The sequence below is a fragment of the Rissa tridactyla genome, chromosome 8, assembly GCF_028500815.1.
Source record: "Rissa tridactyla isolate bRisTri1 chromosome 8, bRisTri1.patW.cur.20221130, whole genome shotgun sequence".
NCBI lineage: Eukaryota > Metazoa > Chordata > Aves > Charadriiformes > Laridae > Rissa > Rissa tridactyla.
The window spans coordinates 271,733-290,513 of record NC_071473.1 but is presented as its reverse complement, the minus strand read 5'-3'; the positions used below and the strand labels follow the sequence as shown (position 1 = coordinate 290,513).

Genomic DNA, 18,781 nt, shown 5'->3' with positions numbered 1-18,781 from the left:
TGCTCTAATAATTTAGTATTAGAACTAAGTAACAAACACAGAAACCCTATTTGTGGACCAGTAACATTTTTACCTATCGGAACATATATTCTATGAGGATAAGATGAACATATGAAATCTAGGATATACAGAAACAGAAAACTAAAACTATTTTAAGTTCTTTATTACCACTTTAAAGGAATTGTCAGGGAGAAGACAGTTTCATATCAAGAATCAAAGATTACATTAACTTAAATTCCTTCAGATTTTTGTCCTTTGGCTTTTGCTCCTTCTGCCTTTCAGACAGAAAATTCACACATACAATGCAGTAAATCTTTTAAAACTCAGAATCTAAACACACAGCCCATATCTGCTCCGGTATTTGTGTAAATATTCTTTGGATACGTAAATACAAGTGACACTAGTATGCGTACATAATGCCATTAGCACATACAATGCAAATGAATAATGGTATCTCTGACAGGACAGAGATAAAGAAGAGATAACGCAACTTTAAACTTCATCACACTTCTGGCTTCTTCCATTTTAACATAAATCTTCATAGTCCTATCAAAGGGTTCATTTGGATTTCTAAATATTTAACAGTGCTGTCCCACTTTCTCACTCATCGCTTTGAAAGCACTTTGCCCTTCAAAGACGACAAGGAGACAACGTTGTTTCTACTCTGCAAATGTAAAAACTGAGGCACAAAAGAGTATTTTTTTTTTTCAACACGGGTATTTCAAACCTCAAACCTCTTCGTTATTCTGCTATTGTCCACCAAAATGCAGGGCAACTTCTTACACTCCATTCTGTTCCAAGTTACTTATCACGATAAAAGTAGAGCCTTAGAAATGAGCGGACTCAGCATCTTCTTGTACTTTGAAGTGACTGGCACTCCATAAGAAAGGTGCTTCTAAAATTATGTTTTCCCAGGCAGAACAAAGAATAAAAATGAAGTGATTATATTATACTTAAGCTATCTATCATTACACAGTTACACGCTGGATATATTGGAGGAAAAAGAATATTAAACTGGAGTACTGTAAACATGCTAATGTATCTTACCATTACGACGCGTGAAATAATAGGATTCAGCGTTTCTGAAATTTTGTCAAAAAAAGCTTTATTTTATAAAAATCACAGGATCCATTTAAAAGCTTAACTGGAAAGATTTTGGTATGAATTAATCAGAAATTAACTAACTTGATCAATCAGAAATTCAACTGTCAGCACATCAAACGAGTTTGCCAATGGAATGCTACTAAGCGGGCAGAGTTTGATTCAATACGTGTGTGCTTAGATTTGCCCAACTAACTGAACTCTGCTATGTCCGCACACCAACGGTTTTCTCTCCACAATGACATTCTAGTCATCGTCTTGCATCCTTGTAAGTACTATGTGGTATCTTCAAAATAATTTTCCCATTTTAAGACAGAAAACTGCATCTAGCTACCACCAACTAGAGCCATTCAGAAAGCCAGCGAGGACCTATGGAGCTTTTCCCATACCCCGCAACATTTGATTGAACAGCATTTTAATCTTTTTCTCCGTTAGCCTTACACAGACTTTTACAGGGTAGTTAATTACTCTCGTCTCTTCCTGTGGTAGCTGTCAGATTTGTCTTGATATTGGTCAGATCGACATCATCTAAATTTTTCTCGTCATCCCCCTGACATCCATGAGGGATGTCCACCAGGCTCTTCCAGATAAACTTCAGAGATCTGGCATTTTATCAGCATGGCAAAATTAATCCAGCACCTTTCAGTAAGCTTAAGAAAATACAGTTTCCCTGAATTCCAGGTGCTGGGTTGGGATTCCTTTACCTGATCTACCATATCCATCCTTCACAGGAGTTAACAGTGACGAGTATATACCAGAAATGAGTTAATGTAATAATTAAGGCTAAAGCCCATTAAAGGCAAACAACCGAACTCGAAGAAAACTCTGTGTGGGCTCAGCATTGAGGCTGAACGTGATCTGCATCACAGTCTCTATAGACTGAAGAATATGACTTTGTTGAAATGGCTCAAACTGCGTTTGGTTTAACAGTCCCTTTAATGCAATTTTGCTTTTTCACATTTAAAACATACTAACTCTCTTGTGGTGCAGTTCAGCAGAAGATGTACTGACCAACGGTTACACGTTTAGCGCACGGCTGCCATATGACTATTCTGGATTGAAAAGGGCGTCCACGTCAGGATCTGTACGACTGCGACGCAAAGCGGAACCAGACAGATCAAATAGAACATGGCATCGTGAAGACCTAAAAACAAACTGGTGAAGAAGATGAAAACACAGCTTTCAAGATGAAGAAGATTAACTTCCATGGTCAATTCACAACAAATTATTAAAAATTAAATGTTAAAATGCATTCACATTATATACACATATACAGCATGTACACATTCCTGCGTACAATCAATTCTAAATAAAAGAAGTACAAACATCTCAGATATCAAATGTACTTCAATTGTGTTTTCAAATTCTACATACAAATACATAGTTTATGTTGTTTGCTCCTTTCATAATAGCTGGGAGGAAATTAGATAATTAGCACGCAAAGAGTTAATTTTAATATACTCTAGGCAACCCAAGAAATCCTGTTTGCTACTTTAGTACCCATCTGTATTATGTAATACAGCAATCAATTCAAGCAATATAATCCAATTATAACAGAGCACTTGGAAGGGTTTAGTACGACTGAAAAATCTGGAAGAGAAAGAAAAGCAGAAAATGGACGCAAACACTTTAATACAAAATTATTTTAAGTTAAAATCTGTGCTCCTAGCTATCCCTGTAGTGTTACACTTGCTGAGTGCTAGATGGAAGTCATGATTAATGCTTGAAATTCAGGTATGGCGTAAAGGGCTGTTTGAAATATCATGTGTTATTTAATTTTGTTTTAAAATACATGATGATAAGATAATATAAACCACAAAAAGAACACGTGAAATTAACACTCATTCCCATTTATTCCCATGGATGCACGGTATTTCCTCATCTAAACCTTCTCTAAGGAATAGAAATATCAGCAAATACAAATCACAAAAGAAAATACAGGGGTTAAATGAGTTCCCCTCTATGAGCAGTGTGCTTTCTGACAGCTCAAAGCATACATTTAGGCATTCATCTATTACCTAGAATCAGTATCTACTGGTATTCTGTTAATGACTGGATTCTAATTACTTAAATATCAGGAAAGTCAGGTCAAGCTGAGAAACAGCCCCTAAATGAACTTTCTCTCCACGAGACAGTTTATGTTATTTTCCAGGGTTTTTTTCCCTTAGCATTCAGGGATGAGATGGGAGACTCACAAAACAGCTATGGACAGGATCCAAAAAACCTGAAATCTGTGGAAAAAACCCTCTCATTAACTTGAGCAGGCTTTTGAATAAAACCTAAGAGTGTCTCCGAATCATAAAAGAACTAATTCATGTCTCACTGCATTTAAGAGGAAAAAAATGCATAGCCCAGATTTGTTCCTTAGTGCATACACACACTCATACAACAATCACAATTTATCTCAAGTCATCTACATGCTGATGCTAAATAGGAAAACAAAACCCCACAGGCTTACAAGTGAATTACTTAATCACTTGGGCAACTGCATGTAAGACTGGAAGCGTTCACTAGCGGGCCGCTGGTGCACAGCCAATGTTTATTGGCAGTGACAGTCACTTCCATTTGGACGTTTGCTGGCCTGTATTCAATCGCATTTTCGGCCCACCTAGAAGTAACCAAGGGCCCTCATCATGCCCACGGCCGCCTGTGTGAGCAGCGCCAGCAGGGAGGCAACAGACAAGTCATTTACCTATCTGAAGATGAAAACGGGACTAACGCACAGTTAACAGGATGCTGGGGCTTGTACTTTGCCTGTGCTGCACACTAACGAGGATTGCAGTTTTCAGTACTAAAATTATTCTGTATTTATACGTGGACTTCAGGCAGGACAAAAAAAAGAAAGAACACCTCCCAGATCACTCACGCTGGTGCAATCCTGATTTGGTTTCATTGGAACAATATTGGTTTAAGAAAATAATATTACCTATTGTAATGTAAAACCCTAAGTTACTGCAGGATTTACAAAAAATATTTATAGTACACAGAACAAGGTATGGGAAAATATTTCATTAAAGGACTGAGATAAATCAAGAGCAGAGCTCAGATTTCATCATAATAACAGCTGAGCTAGTAACGTCAGAAATTTCCATTTCTGCATTTCTTGCACACACAGGAATAAAACATGCAATCTTTCACTAAACAGCCTTAACGTCACTCCGAATAGAACGTGATGTAGTCCAGTAATTCACTACGAAAGCATCAACAGTTTAATGTACCTCCAATTAATAATGAAGAGCTGCTGCAGAATAACTTTGTTCTGAAGAACAAATTTGAGAAGCGCACTTTTAAGAGAAGTCAGCTGTAGTTGCAGTGGCTCTCCAGAAGAGGGTGTTTTTAAACCAAGTATCTTTTCCACAGGAAAAAAAGAAACCAAACCACACCACCAAACTAAAAAACACAAACCAAACCAAACAACACCAAACAAAACAAAACAAAAAACCCCAAGCCATAAGGGACAGGTAATGCTTTGCGATAATGACAGAACAAAAGGAAAAAAACCGCACCAAACCAGGACCCCACTCCATTCTGCAAGCTATTGCTCAAAGTTTAAGGATATTAAAAAATACTTCTTAAGCTAGCTTCCACTACAAAATGCTTCACTGATGTGTAGTGACCACATTTCCTAAGAATGTGATATAACCTGCATATTAATGTATGCAGAATCATGTGTAACATGTGCACAATGTACAGGCCAATCTCGCGTGTGAAAACGGTTACACCAAAAAGCGAGAGGACTTCTGGAAGAGATACACCATTCATAGCAGAAGTCACACTTCAGAGTTATGATACCAGAGCAAAACCAAGAGATACTGGGTTGCTCCTAAGGAAGAAGGCATCATGGTGACTACGAAGGTATTACCACTGAAGCAGAAGTAAACACTGGTAAGTGAGAGGTTAGTGCTGTTAATGGTCAATGCAACGGCTTCGGGGCTGAGGAAGAGAAAGACAGGATCCAAAGGTCTTTGGAATGTCTGGTCCAATACGGTACTGGGATCACTGTTCAGTGCTAAGCATTTTCTCCTCTCTGATGAGCCTTAACCACCCACCTGGAGGTGTTATGATACCTCACAGATGAAAGAAAAGGGGACTGAATTTTCCTTTCTTCTAGACTTTTATGCTCCCTGTAAAACCTCTTCACTCTCTTACCAGCTTGGCTGCCCTGCAGAATACAATTGTAACAGAAGCCACCAAGTCGATGATGAACTATTGTCTCAAAAGGTCTGCCCCATTATCCAGATATTAATGACGACATTAAAGAGCACTGGATCCAGTATAGACCCCAAGGGTACACTACTAGTTATTGGCCTCCAGGTAGACTTCATGCCACCGCTCACCACCCTCTGAGCCTGGCCATTCAGCCAGTTTTCAACCCATCTCACTGTCTGCTCAACAAGCCCATATATCAAAGGCTCGTCTATGAGGATCTTATGGGAGGAGACAGTGTCAAAGACCTTACTGAAGTCCAGGCAGACAATATCCACTGCTCTTCCCTTGTCTACCAGGCTAATCGCTTCATTGCAGAAGCTTATCAAGTTGGTCAAGCGTGACTTCCCCTCGGTGAAGCTATCCTGACTACTACTGACGATTTTATTAATGTGCCTGGAAATGGTTTCCAGGTTTAGCTGCTCCATCATTGTTGCTATGGCTTAACTTTCAGTTCAAGAAAAAATAAATAATTTAGAATTCAGCAAATAGTTTATGGTTTTGGACTGCATCTTCTCTCTTCTCCCAGTCACCAACATTGCTGGAAACTCTTCAGGCATATTTATTCAGGGCCCAAACATTTTGTTAATGCAGAATAAGGGTCCTCTGTGCTATCTTCACAATTCCCTGCGACTACACTTAATAAACTAAATGCTTTCCAGAACACTTAATACATACTGCCAGCTTTGGAGGAGGAGGGACACAGCTGAGATTGTATTGGCATGGGTCATAACACTTCGTTATATATAATTCACATGTATGAAATTATTTTTTTTAAACAGTTTGAGCATATTTTAAGTGATCTTCTGTATTCAGTTTCTGTTTGTCCCTAAACGATTGTGTCCAGAGGCAGATGTATTTTAGTTCTCTGCCAATGGCTGAAGACTGAGATCAGTTGATAGGGTTTTAATAAGTAATTTTAGCTCAGTCCATGGTCTGAGTACATTGCCATGGGCAAACTGACTCCCTAGAAACAATCTTGACTAGCCTGTCTTTGTGGACTGTGTGTCCATTTGCAAAGTGAAGGACATGCACATTCACACGTACATATACGTATACAGAAAACACATGCAGGCTGATTCGTATTTAAGAAATTATTTTTGAAGGGATGGGGAAGAGAAATATAGAGTGTATTTCAGGTGCTCTTTGATTAACTGGTCTCAGCTTTGTTCCTTTATGCTGTTCCTTGCCCTAGTGGAATAAATCAAATTTCAGCTTGACTCAAGTGAAAATACAGGTTTTAGAGATTGAGCATTCAAAGTATTGCCACTCTATATACAAGAAATTTATTATTGCTATAGTTCAGAGGCTGCTTACTGGGGATAAAAAAGATTTACCGCTACTGTGATTTAAAATCCATCCACAAAGGGATCATTTCTCTGATTGAAAGGGATCAGAACTGCAGTTTTCAGGTTTCAAATCTGAATTTCTCTGAGTCATCAAGATGAATATATTCAGCCCTCTCATATCCACATCCAGTTCAACCTACTGCTCTTCTGCAAAAATCACTCATCTTATTTGACATTATAATGAGGTTCATGTCCTCTTCACATCACCTCACTGGCTGGCTATCTACAGAATGCATTAAAATAAAATTAACTGTTCTCACACATAGCCTCAAACTTAAGCCTTCTCTGTTTGTGTCAGGATGCTTTCCCGAAGACCACCTGTTGTCTTTTTATGTCATGCTTTTCCTCATACATTTTTTTAGGAAGTTCCTCAAACGGGAAATGTTCTCCTAGCCTTAGGTGACACACAACCAGGCATTTCTCCTTCAAGAGCTTTCTCCACAAAAGTTCACGTACGCTTGTCTTCTATGTATTTTTTAAGGTTTCTACTCAAAATTTAGGAGAGCTATGTAGTACTCAGGATATCCATGTTGTTCTCTCACGCAAATCCTAATCAGGACTGATTTTGCCTTTTAGTCCTGACTTCAGTTATTCCTTACGTTGCCACTTCCTATTGTTGGTCATAAACAAACAGCCTATGACCCTTTCCGCGTACTGACTCCCTGTTAATTTGTTTTTACAAAAGCCCATGCATTTCCAATTGCTAACTAGCAACCACAGCTTTATGCTGTGTATTACAGTCCCCAGGGACTGCAACGAGATCATTAGCATCAGAATGGTTAAGTAGTATCAAAGCCAAAATTATACTCCTACTTGAGGCAAATTCCCTCCCCCCGGTGATTATACTGCTTTCTCTCAAACAAAACTCTATCTTTAATGCAACCCTATTAGGATTATGTATCTAAGGAAGTAGGTTTATGAGATAAGGTTTACAGAAGCCAGGACAACATATCTTAGTAAGAGGTATTAGGTGATCTCAAACGTTTTTGGGTTTGTTTTTTTTTTTGCAATAGAACAGGCGACGGTCAACTACTGAAATGTATCCTTTGTTTTTAAAAATTAGGTCGATATCCTCACATGTATTGTTTAATCACCAACTTATTCTTAAAAAAAAAAAAGAAAACATTTCTATTTATATGCAGACAAAAAACAACTGGAAAATATTTTTAAAGCACTCATATTTTTGAAGTGCAGTTGATGCAAACTAATTGCAGATTAATTTGGTTTTTAGATGACAGGATTATTTCATGTGAATTTCTATGACTTAAAGTATCCCTTTTGAACTCACCTGGGACCAGGTTGAGCATCTTCATTATTCAGGTTCTCATATCCAAATTGATTTAGTATTGTAACCACAAGCATTGGAGCCAAAGATTGGGCGGGCTTGGTAAATAAAGCATTGGTACCAAAAACCATAGAAGAAAGCGGTGATCTAAAATATTGAGGGGAAAAAACAAACGGATGCACAACACAAACTTATTAGTATATTAATTGCAATAGTAATTTTAAAAATCATGTTAATATGCAAATACTAATTATCATGATACTTAGCTTTATGGTTCACACATTAGAGCAAACAGATGAGCTATCCTAATGAAATTTAACTTTCTTTTTTTAACTGAAAGGTAATAAACCTCTGGGGTGTATATACAGCTTGGCCCCACTTCTGAAATGACTTCCACTCAAGGTCAATTTTGCACACATTAAGTAATTACTGAAGTTAAGTTAGACTGAACAGTGCATGGAGAATTAATTAAAACGTAAGACACTACATGCATGAGGCCGGAAAAGGAGGCTTTTATTTTTCTTCATGAAAGCAACAGCTCCCACCTTTGAGGGGCAAGTCCTTTAATTCAGTGACCAGGATTGAATCTGCCCTTATATAAACATTGATGGAACCAACAGGAAGTTATCTGCACTTTGATAAAATCCAAAAGATCCATGAATTGTAATATGCTACGTCAAAGCTCGTTTTATCAATTTTTATTTCAGAGAGATAAAAGCAACCAGTTAGACTTTGGAATTTGCACTCTTAAGTAGCATGGGCAAAGCCTTCTAAATGCTTTTTCCATGTTAGAAAGGCCTTATTCAGAAAATTCGCTAAGCGACAATAGATGCATATGGTTACAAAATAATTCAACTGAAGCTAACAAAAATAAAGGCACAAAAACCTTGGCTTATACCATAGTATAATTAAAACTAGAAATGACTTGATAATCTGTTTAAATTTCTCTGCTGAAGTAACCACAGGAAACTTTATTCAAGTTCTTATCTTATGCTAAATTGCTCTTAAAAAAAGTACTTCTGTGTCAAGGATCCAAGATCACTTACTGTCTTTACTTGGACATAATCTAACTTACGAAAGAGTAGCACAGCAAATAGCGTATTTAAAGAAAAACAGTTAAGACTGACATACCTCCGCTTGTGCTTTATTAAATCTGCATCAACAATATCTGCCAGAGGCAAATTGAACAAACTAAATGAAGCTTGTACAATTACCCTAAAGAAAGACAAAATATTGAAGATGTTCATAGTTCTTATATACACTTCCATAATGAAATCATAACTGACGTTCTAACACATACACCCCAACACTGACATTTCCGCAAACACACAAAGCTGAGACCTTCTCTAAAATATGCTGATTTATCTGTTTAAACAGCAGTTCTGAAAGCATTATTAGATCTGTTCTTAATTGAGAATTAGAAATCAATATGCAAACCTAAAAGATGGGGATTTTTGCTTTTTTTCCTGGACACTGGTGCAAAAGGTCATACATTCTTGCTTGAGATTATCAGTAAATGTCATTTAAAATGACATGGAGAAAAGAAACACCTTAGAAAAAAGAGAAACTGAAAATTTCCTCTTGAAATCTGAAAAGGACATGAGCATTACTGGAAAGAACGCATGGAAGACACACTTCAAAGTGGGTGAATTAGAGTAGTAAAAAGATTTTATAGGCATTCCTTTATATGTATTTACATTATATATATATGCATTTAAACACACACACACAAAGCCGACTTTTAACAAACTGCTAACTGAAACTACACACTCGGATATTAGGATTTCTATGTCTTATTAAATTTTGGGTATGATTAGCTTTTACTTACAAGAGGTTTTGAACAATTAGCACTTTAAACATACAGTCTTTAGGTACCTTAGAATTTTTTCCTGGGGAAATCAAAATATATCTTCATCATTTAAAGTATGCAGGTAATGAAATTCAATTTACTGTTCACACAATTCAGTATTATAGTAGTCCATGGCAGAAATACTGAAAATAAGAATGAAAACGGGGGAAAAAAAGAAAATGAAGAAAAGGAGAGTAGGAAAGAACATGCAGAAAGAAAAAAACGAAACAGAAAATGAAGAAATAAAACCAAATTGCTGTTACAACATTCGGAAATAAACAGCTCTTTATTTTTAAAAAAGGTTTTCCATGTATTGTAATACACTTCTGTGGAACTACTACTTTTGGCATCATAGTTACCCAGTGCCAGTGAAAAAGCGACTCAGTACTTGTTACCTGGCAGACCCATGAGATATTGGTGTTTGTTTTGCAGTGCAACACGCAAGTGTTCATGACACACAAAACAAGGCCTGAGCTTTCCTCGCAAACAGCCTCTGAAGATTTTCTCCACTGAGATCTTCTGTGCCTGCGTGGACGAGAAAAGGTTCTGCTTCTCTGGAAGCTCATGTTAAAGCAGACACGTGGCTGGAGGCATGTGGCTACAAACCTTAAATACTGTTCATTTTTAAGGCTTTTTTGTTTTGGTTTTAAGCAGAAATTAAAAGCTGAAGTAGAATAAAATGAAGTGTAACTTGAGTTTCAGCTTTCCTGACAAGTGAAACAGAACAAAAAGAAAACCAAAAAAGCAGCAGCAAAATCTTCATGCTATTAAAAGCAAGTGTCCACTCTATAGCCGTACCCACGAATAGGGAAGTGTATTCACTTACATGTTTGTTGTGAGATAAAATGCCAACAGATAATAGTGTTCTGGCCCTAGAAGAAACATGACAGCAGCAGCTACTCCTTCGAAGTAAAAGGAAAACAGGATGATTCTGTAATAACCAAACTTCTTCAACGAAGCATGACTGAGAAGAACAAGGCACTGGAAAGATAATATATACACACATGTATGATATAGTACAATATCTCAGCATTAGGAGAGCTATAAAGCACAAACCAGACACAAATTATTACTACCCATTAAAGACGAAAAAAACCAACGAAACAACGAACCAAAGACACAACCCTTTATAAAAAGTTCAATCCAAATAAAAAAAAAATAGGAATAGAACAAAAAGAACTATCTACTGGCTCATTCTATGCTACCCTACCAGGCAAGAATGGCCTCCTTTTACTCAAAGCTGAGAACAACTTTATCCTGAGAAAAAATACCGTTTCCCACATTTCCTATCATTTAAGGCTCATGATCTTTATGTTTGATATCCCCTAAAGAATTACGTTTGCAGTATGCTAACTGTAAAACAACCATCTAGCCATTTTAACTGCTGACCAAAAATATCTTCAATTTTTTTTTCATTGATATTACTATTTTCACTAACATTTACAGAAAATAAGCATGACTTTGAAGCTGATAAAGCAAGCTCGCTAAGACAGCTGATCTAAGCAAGACAGAGAGATTACTCCCAAGTCGGGAAAGGCAGGTGGCAGTGGACAACGCGTATGGCTGCACTTTAATTCCGCCAGTCTTAGCGAGCAGTAGTCCACGCGAGAGGCTAGTGACAGGCAAACTCACAACAATGGTATTAAGTGCTGGTTACAGTGTGAACGAAGAGTAAGCTCTTCTGTCTTGTTCCTCACTTTCCACTTTAAATAGGAAATTTTGTAATGCATTGTGTTCTTTTTATTATATGAGCCTATGTGACCATCTACATGTATGTGGTCCTCATCACTGCCACAAAAAATACCCACAAACTCTACACAGATACATATTTTCTCCTTCTGTGTTACAAAGATGAGCAGTGTAATATTTGGATGAAGAACAGGAAAGAATTCTCCTTGTGCATTTGTTCCCATATTTAAATACTTTAACGTAACGAATAAAACCAGGATGGTACAGTCAGACGAAGATTACTGTGGCAAAGGTCACTTTAAAGAAGCTCAAGTTTCCTACTTAAACCAATGATCAGGGAGGTAAAACAAACCTGGAAAGATGTTATAAGAAAAAAATCTGATTGTAAGAAACTTAGAGATACTCCTCCTGCGGGCTTGTTTCAGGCATTTGCAGAAATGGTAAGGTATTGCGTAACGCACATTATTCTAAACACCATGACCTTCTCTCCCTATAATTGAGAAATAACCCCGTCTCAGGAAGTACTTATGATTTAGAAAATTCCTTATTACCTGCATGTTTCCAAGACTGCATATTTCTAAGAAAAATGCTAACTTAATGATGCAAATTTAAATTTGTTTGCCTGTGCTTCAGCAACAAGGTCTCCCTTGTAGGCAGGTTTTACTCTTCACACCCACTACTAAAAGGAACCTAAGAGAGGAGCCGAATTCCAGTTTAGTACAAGCCACTGAAGCACAGTTCACAAGAAGGGGCTTTATTTCACATGGGTTGGGTGCTTTTCCAGTAAGCGAAGTTCAGGACATTGCCATCAGCAAATTCTCTTCTTATATCTTGAGCTCAAAAGGACAAAATCTGAGAAAAATAAGGTCACAGCAAACTCTCTGCATTCGGTGACCTTCTAGACAAAGAGTATCTGGGGAGCAGAGAGAGATGCATTTTCTGAAAGATTGTTCGTTTCACGCTGTCACGCTGATTTTATCAACAGTAGTGATTGCTATATATTGAGTATAAAATTATTTAAGCTTTCCTAACTTCTGCAGTTTCTGATTTATTCCCAAAGTTCATCAGCTAACTGTTTTGAGTTACAGAAAAAAACCTTATTAAACCCGTGGTAACGATAAAATTTGAAATTATAGATGTTTAGGAGTTATGGAACAGAGAAGGTATTTTTAGGATTTGTATGTTATATATACAAAAGCCAAAACGGTAACTAAAATTGAGCTGTGAATTTGAGTTGCACTTTGATGTATCTTCTTTTAGATTCTACTCACTGAAAACACTACAACTTAATGAACATAACAGCCTGATTTTCAGAAATTCTGAACATCATCAGCACCTATGATGAAAATCAGGATACTCGGGTTTTGATCAATCTAACAAGTAAACACAGTAAAAATTCTAAAAGATCCAGTGAAAGAATTAGAAAGGAATGAACAGGATAATTTTTTTATTCGCTGCAGACAAGTACGTTTACATTCTGTGGGGCATATTTTTGCTGCTTTTCTTGTTCTCATACATTACTTGTTTGGATTCTCTTTCCCTTTTCTTTTCCAGTTCATTACTCATGCCCCCATGCCTGACTGGGGCCTCGAAAGCATCTCTCTCCCTAGGAAATGCAGCTGACCAAGACAGCAAACAACAGAACGGGCACGGATTATTCTCCAAAAGCAGCTAGTTAGAGTTTGGTTTGATTCCCATGACTGAGATACCACGTATTTCAATCATGCTTTAAATACCTAATAATTTTTCCGGTGTTTTGTGCAGTTTATCTGAGAAACTTCCTGAAGAAGAGATTATTTTCTCATTGTGTATTACAAATAAAAAAAACAGAGAGAAAAGAATTCAGAATTTTACAGATTTTGTTTTTAGAAACTTTTTATCTTGACCATGTTTCTCATACCTTTATATGTAGGTATTATAAACCCTGCAGGATATAAAACATTCACTCACATATCACACTCCTGTAAACAGATACTCTGCTAGCCTCCCTGCTTGTCCTTTCTCCCTACCCTACTCTTCGGCTGGTCAGCTTGATCTAGAGGTACTTTCTGCTTTTAGACCACCGGTGAGCTACATTTGTTTCTCAGCATGGCCAATGGTTTATGCTGGATGCAGCATTTTTTCAACAAACAGCGTAAATGGGTACCTTAAAGTAATGAAAACTAGTAAACCACCATGTTTTCATATTTTGAAATAAAACAAGTGTAACTGCCTACCTGAGGACAAATAAAGCTTGCTCCATACATGACACTTCTTATTGAGGAAGAAAGGACATCCTTAGGAATAAGATTATCCGCAAAGATCATCATAAAATTGTTGCAGAAAGCTAAGTGGAAGACTTGGAAGAAGTTCATCGTTACGAAAAATAAAAAGTTTTTCTGTGTCATAATCTGCTTGGTCAGTGAAATCACAGAAGACCAGGAGAGAGCTCCATCGCTGCTTTCCAGATTAGAACTCTCTGTGCAAACTTCTCTCTGCTCATATTGGCTAGTACTGTATTTGCCCGTGTAACACATACAAGCTGTTGCTAATGCTGCGACCAAAACAGCGAAAGCCTGAAAATAGGCAAAATTTTCCATATTATCTGATATGAGACCACAAAAGAGAATGCTCGTTGATCCGATTAATGTTGCTACTTGGTTATATTTAATCAGCTGAAGCCTGCTTTCATGTCTTGTTGAAATTTCTGCAAAGAGCGCACACTGCGCGAGAAGCACAAATGTAAGCAAACCATCAAAAGCACATAACGCAACAATGAGGTGCAGACCACTTAGCCAGTCACCTTCCTCATAATGTTTCCAAGGAAACCAAGGAAGCAAAAAGGCTAACGCATATAAAGGAGCTCCATATAAAATTGAAAACTGGCGTCGTGAGCAGCACGCAAATTTGGAGTTATCTTGAATATACCCAAAAAGAGGATCATTAATGGCATTCCATATCATAAATACAACCTGCGACAAACAAGAAACACAACAGAATTTATCATTAACGTGAGTTTCCTGCGGTGGTTATACAGACACAGAAGTAACACACACCATATTTACTTAAAATAAATCTCTATTCAAAGAATAAAGAAAGATGAAAGCTTCTCGGGTCAAAACAGACTCCAGACCAAATTCTTAAAGGTATTTAGAGGTTTGCAGTAATTTTGAAAAACAAGATGAATAAGTAGGCAGGTGCCCAACTACACATGAAATAAACACCCATCTCTAAGACTTCACTCCTTCAAATCTATCTGGGCTTTCATCTTGCAGAGCCCAGGTACTTCTCTCACAGCAAATAATTCAAAACGTGAGCCGGCCGGTTACTTTCAAGAGACCATTTATGACAAAAGTTGCTCATGTGGATAACGACTTGCAGATTAAAGGCAGTATTTAAGTACTTTAGCAGTCCATAGGAAAGCACTAATGTCAACTTTACCTATGGAGCTGAGGTGTGAGATTAGTTTAGAACATTACTTCAGTCTATCACAGGCAAAAATCTTTCCAGCAACTAGAAGTCTGGAGATTTTTAGTCTGAAGACCGTAAACAATCTGCTTTATGTGTACCTTCAATTGCTTATGGATTAACTAAATGTAAAATGAATTTACCGTATAACTATTTGCAATGCATCTAAAATTAATTCATAAGTAAAAAAAAAAAAGACTCTGTTGTGATAGCACAGACACATTGTAATAGCACGATGTGCTATTACCATAGCACAACATGGTGATCAAAAATATTCGATTGTACAATACCTGTGCTTGATGAAATGCTACTTCTGAAATTTTGTATCGGTTTAGGAAAAGCTTAACGTAGTAGAAATTAAAGATACTGTTCATCATTCCAGCACCTAACGTAGTCATGGAATATGCTAGCGCATTAGGATGAATTCCCAAAACAAACTTCATCTTCCACGAGAAAACTCTCTTCTTCCTGGAGTTACAAAAAATTACAACAGTTGGTAGAACAATTTTCCAAATTAAAATGACATGGGAGTTTTGCTTGTTTCAGAGGTGTTGAAATGGATTCTTAGATGAAAATTTCCCCCTTCTTACCTCCTTTTTTTTTTTAATTAAAAACATTTTACTGAGTTATAAGACACTGAGCACAAAACTAAATAGATGCAAAATATTAAGAAGTCAGTGACATTTCTAAATATAGTCAGTGCTTAAAAATCAATGGAACAGGTAGACAAAAATTTAAAAGAATCCCTTCTGAACTAGTGCACAGACTCAATATGAAAATCTGCTATTGCAAACACTAATCTTGGAGTAGAGTTCAAAGTAATTGCATACATTTTACATCTTTCCTGCTAGCTACATAGTTTTAAAATTATGGGCTGCGTAGGAATGAAGTGACTCAATTCATGTCCCTGCGTATGCCATCGCTGTGAATGTCAAATGCAGCATGCACTTACATGAATATTTACTTCGAAACAAATACCAAGTTTTGTCCTTGTATTTTTAGATGTTAATTGTTAACAAGCCATGGAAGCAATACTTTCACCTAATAAACTAACGAGATACGAACAGAAACCATAAAACAGTCAAAACACCTTTTAATAGTTTAAACATTTTCATAGAATAAAGGCTCCATGTAAATAAACTCTAGCAAGTAACACATGTACAGCATTTAAGTACATCCAAGTAACAGAGATTCAGCCCAAGAATATAGAGTCCTTTAATATATCAAACACATCTTCAGCCAACATTTTTTTAAGATGCTGACTTTTTCCATCTATCTAGCAATTAACTTAAGCATGTTTGGTATAAACTATCCCATTAAAATAGCTAGCTCCAGGGAAACTCTACCTTTTAAAGCACAGTAACTACTACCTTTATGGTCCTTGACTAGATTTGATTCTATAAGCTGATACAAGAATACTTCTCCCAGGTATCTGTGATTCTGTATCTGTTTTTAACTGAGCCTTTATTCATCTTTATATCTATTTGAAGGAAGCTGTCAGCCATTAATTTGGAGATACTTCAGGTTCAAGTTTCAGTCTTACTATGCACACTGACTCCAGAGCTTTGCAACCTGCTTTTTGTCAATAGTCCACCCTCTGCTCCTCTGCATATTAACAATTTTATCCTAAACGCGATTTTCAAATATCCATCAAAATACTTAGTTTGAATATTTGCTAGTTAAGCTTGATACGCACATCTGTGAGCAGCTCTCTGAACTCCTCATAAAAAAAAGACCATGCAAGACAGGAAATAAAACCCAAGGCTGTTTCCAGCCTTCCTGTGGTTTCGAGGGCAGCCGGACAGGCTGCAGCGAGGGAGGATGGAAACGTCCTCGCCACCAGGCGAGGGCCAGGGAAAAGCCCCAGATCAGGCAAGGGCTGGAGAAGTGTCTATTCTGGCTAAGGCAGAGGACGGACAGCAGGTTTTCCAACCTCCGACACAGGAAATGAACTCCGGAAGAGCAAATAAAATGTGGATGCATTTTCGTATATATATTTAAGATGCTCAAATATGAAACAATATGCAAAGAGTAGGTAACTTCTCTTTACGGGGAAGAAAAAAAAAAATCAGGCTGACAAACAACTTGAACCAAGTTGTTTTTTTTTCTAAAGCAAATTTATCTGTAAGAATATGACTGAATTTTTAGATGCTTGAGAATGATTGTGATGTGTATTTTCCCGTTTATTTTTCACAGAACTACAGCTGTAGAGACATTTCTATTTTCAGGTGATGAAATTGTGATTTATGGTAACAAGTTTGGTTTCACAAACTTTTTCTGAGAAACCTATAATGAAGAATAAGGTCAACAGAAAAGATGCCCATTTTAAATGTTTATTTTTAACAATAGGTTTGATGTTGCTGTGTAGTAGTCATTACAGTAAGTATGCTATTGACAAGTGTCACATATTTTTTTAAAGAAGTGCATGTTCAAGCTTTCACAAATATACTTAATGAAGTGACTTATGTAGTAGGTATCAGGGCTTTTGGAGAGCTAGACATTTCATCTCGATTTCTTCCTTAAGCCCCCTGCGCACGTCTTTGGAGGGAGAATTGGGAGACTCTCCTTTCCCTCAAATTCCACGAGCACCAAGAATAAACGTGCCTCACACTAACATTACCAGCAAACACAGTCATTTCTGGAATTGTATTTGACTCAACTCCTTCCTACACACAAATAAAATAAAAAAGGGACCCCTCAGCTTCAGAAATTTGAAAGAAGAATTTGAAATTTCTTTAACAAAAACCCTTTAACAATGCGCAAACAGGCCTCTAACGAAATGACTAATTATAATACACAGGATCTGACACAACTCTTTACACTAACTGGTGCATCTGGTCCTGTACCTTGTTTACGAAATAGGTTCAATTACAAGTTGAGGTACCACACTTCCTTTCCCAGAAGATGCGCTCTTTAATTGTACTACAATGAAATCACGCATGAGCATCCCCTCTCTTCTGAACAGTCAGCTTTTGTGTCGAATAGGTTCAAGCACAGGTGTTTGTGACTCACAGAAGGCAAATCGGTTTCAGAAATTCCTAGTGGTTACAACTGCGTTAACTCAGATGAGCCAAAAGAGCAGCCTGTTTAAAGCATCGAGGTGACACTACGTGCGCTTCTCCCGGAGCCGCAGGACAACCGCCAAAGGCACCCGCGGAGCGCGCCCACAGCCGGTACCGCGCCGTGACCGAGGCAGGGCGGCGTCGCTCGGCCCCGAACAACTGCTTCGACGCAAGTGTCTTCCTCATGTTTCTCCCCTGATTTAACCCACATTAAGACCAAGACGAGAAAAGCGCTGCCCGAGCCCCGTGGGGCGGCGGCATCGCCTCAGCCCGCCCGGCCGCTGGAAGCCAGGAGGCGCTGGGAACCTGCAGGACGGGAAGTTCGTCGGCGGCTCGTCTGCCAAAACCGGGCAAAACGAGCTACTTTTTCCTCAGCAGCTCCCCACATAAGGGACACGGCTCCCTCCTTGCGAGGAAAAGGGGCGAGGGCGGGCGGTGACCGCCGGGCCGTGCCGGCGATGGAGACGGCCGCGCTCACGGTCGACAGCACCTGCTGCGGCGGGACGCGCCCTCCCCTCCGGCGCCGAGACTCCCCGAGAGACGGCGGGAACACAGCCCGCACTTGTGCACCAGCCGGTGCGGAGCCCCCCTCCCGGGCTCTTTCCTCAGCGCTCCCCGGGGCCCAGCTGCGCTGCCCCACCCTGGGCTGCGCCAGCTCTGCTCCACCGCAGACCCACCGGAATACCCCCCGCAACCGCCCCCGCCATTCACCCTCCGCGAGCCCCGCAACCGCCGCCCCTTTCCGCGGGCACCGACCCACCTCCTCTGACTAGAGGCTGCGCAGCCGGCTGCC

General features: G+C 38.5%; 1 protein-coding gene across 1 annotated transcript; it reads right to left on the bottom strand.

Moving 5' to 3' along the window:
- Positions 1-126: 126 nt before the first annotated feature.
- LOC128914020 (transmembrane protein 180-like) lies at positions 127-18,776 on the bottom strand. The gene is made up of 7 exons (XM_054212535.1): positions 18,749-18,776; positions 15,217-15,394; positions 13,696-14,430; positions 10,617-10,771; positions 9,073-9,156; positions 7,945-8,088; positions 127-2,256 (listed from the first exon to the last, which is right to left on the bottom strand). The coding sequence occupies exons 2-7, from the start codon at positions 15,367-15,369 to the stop codon at positions 2,127-2,129; spliced, it is 1,401 nt and encodes a 466-aa protein (XP_054068510.1). The 5' UTR covers positions 15,370-15,394; positions 18,749-18,776; the 3' UTR covers positions 127-2,126.
- Between the last annotated feature and the right edge of the window lie 5 nt (positions 18,777-18,781).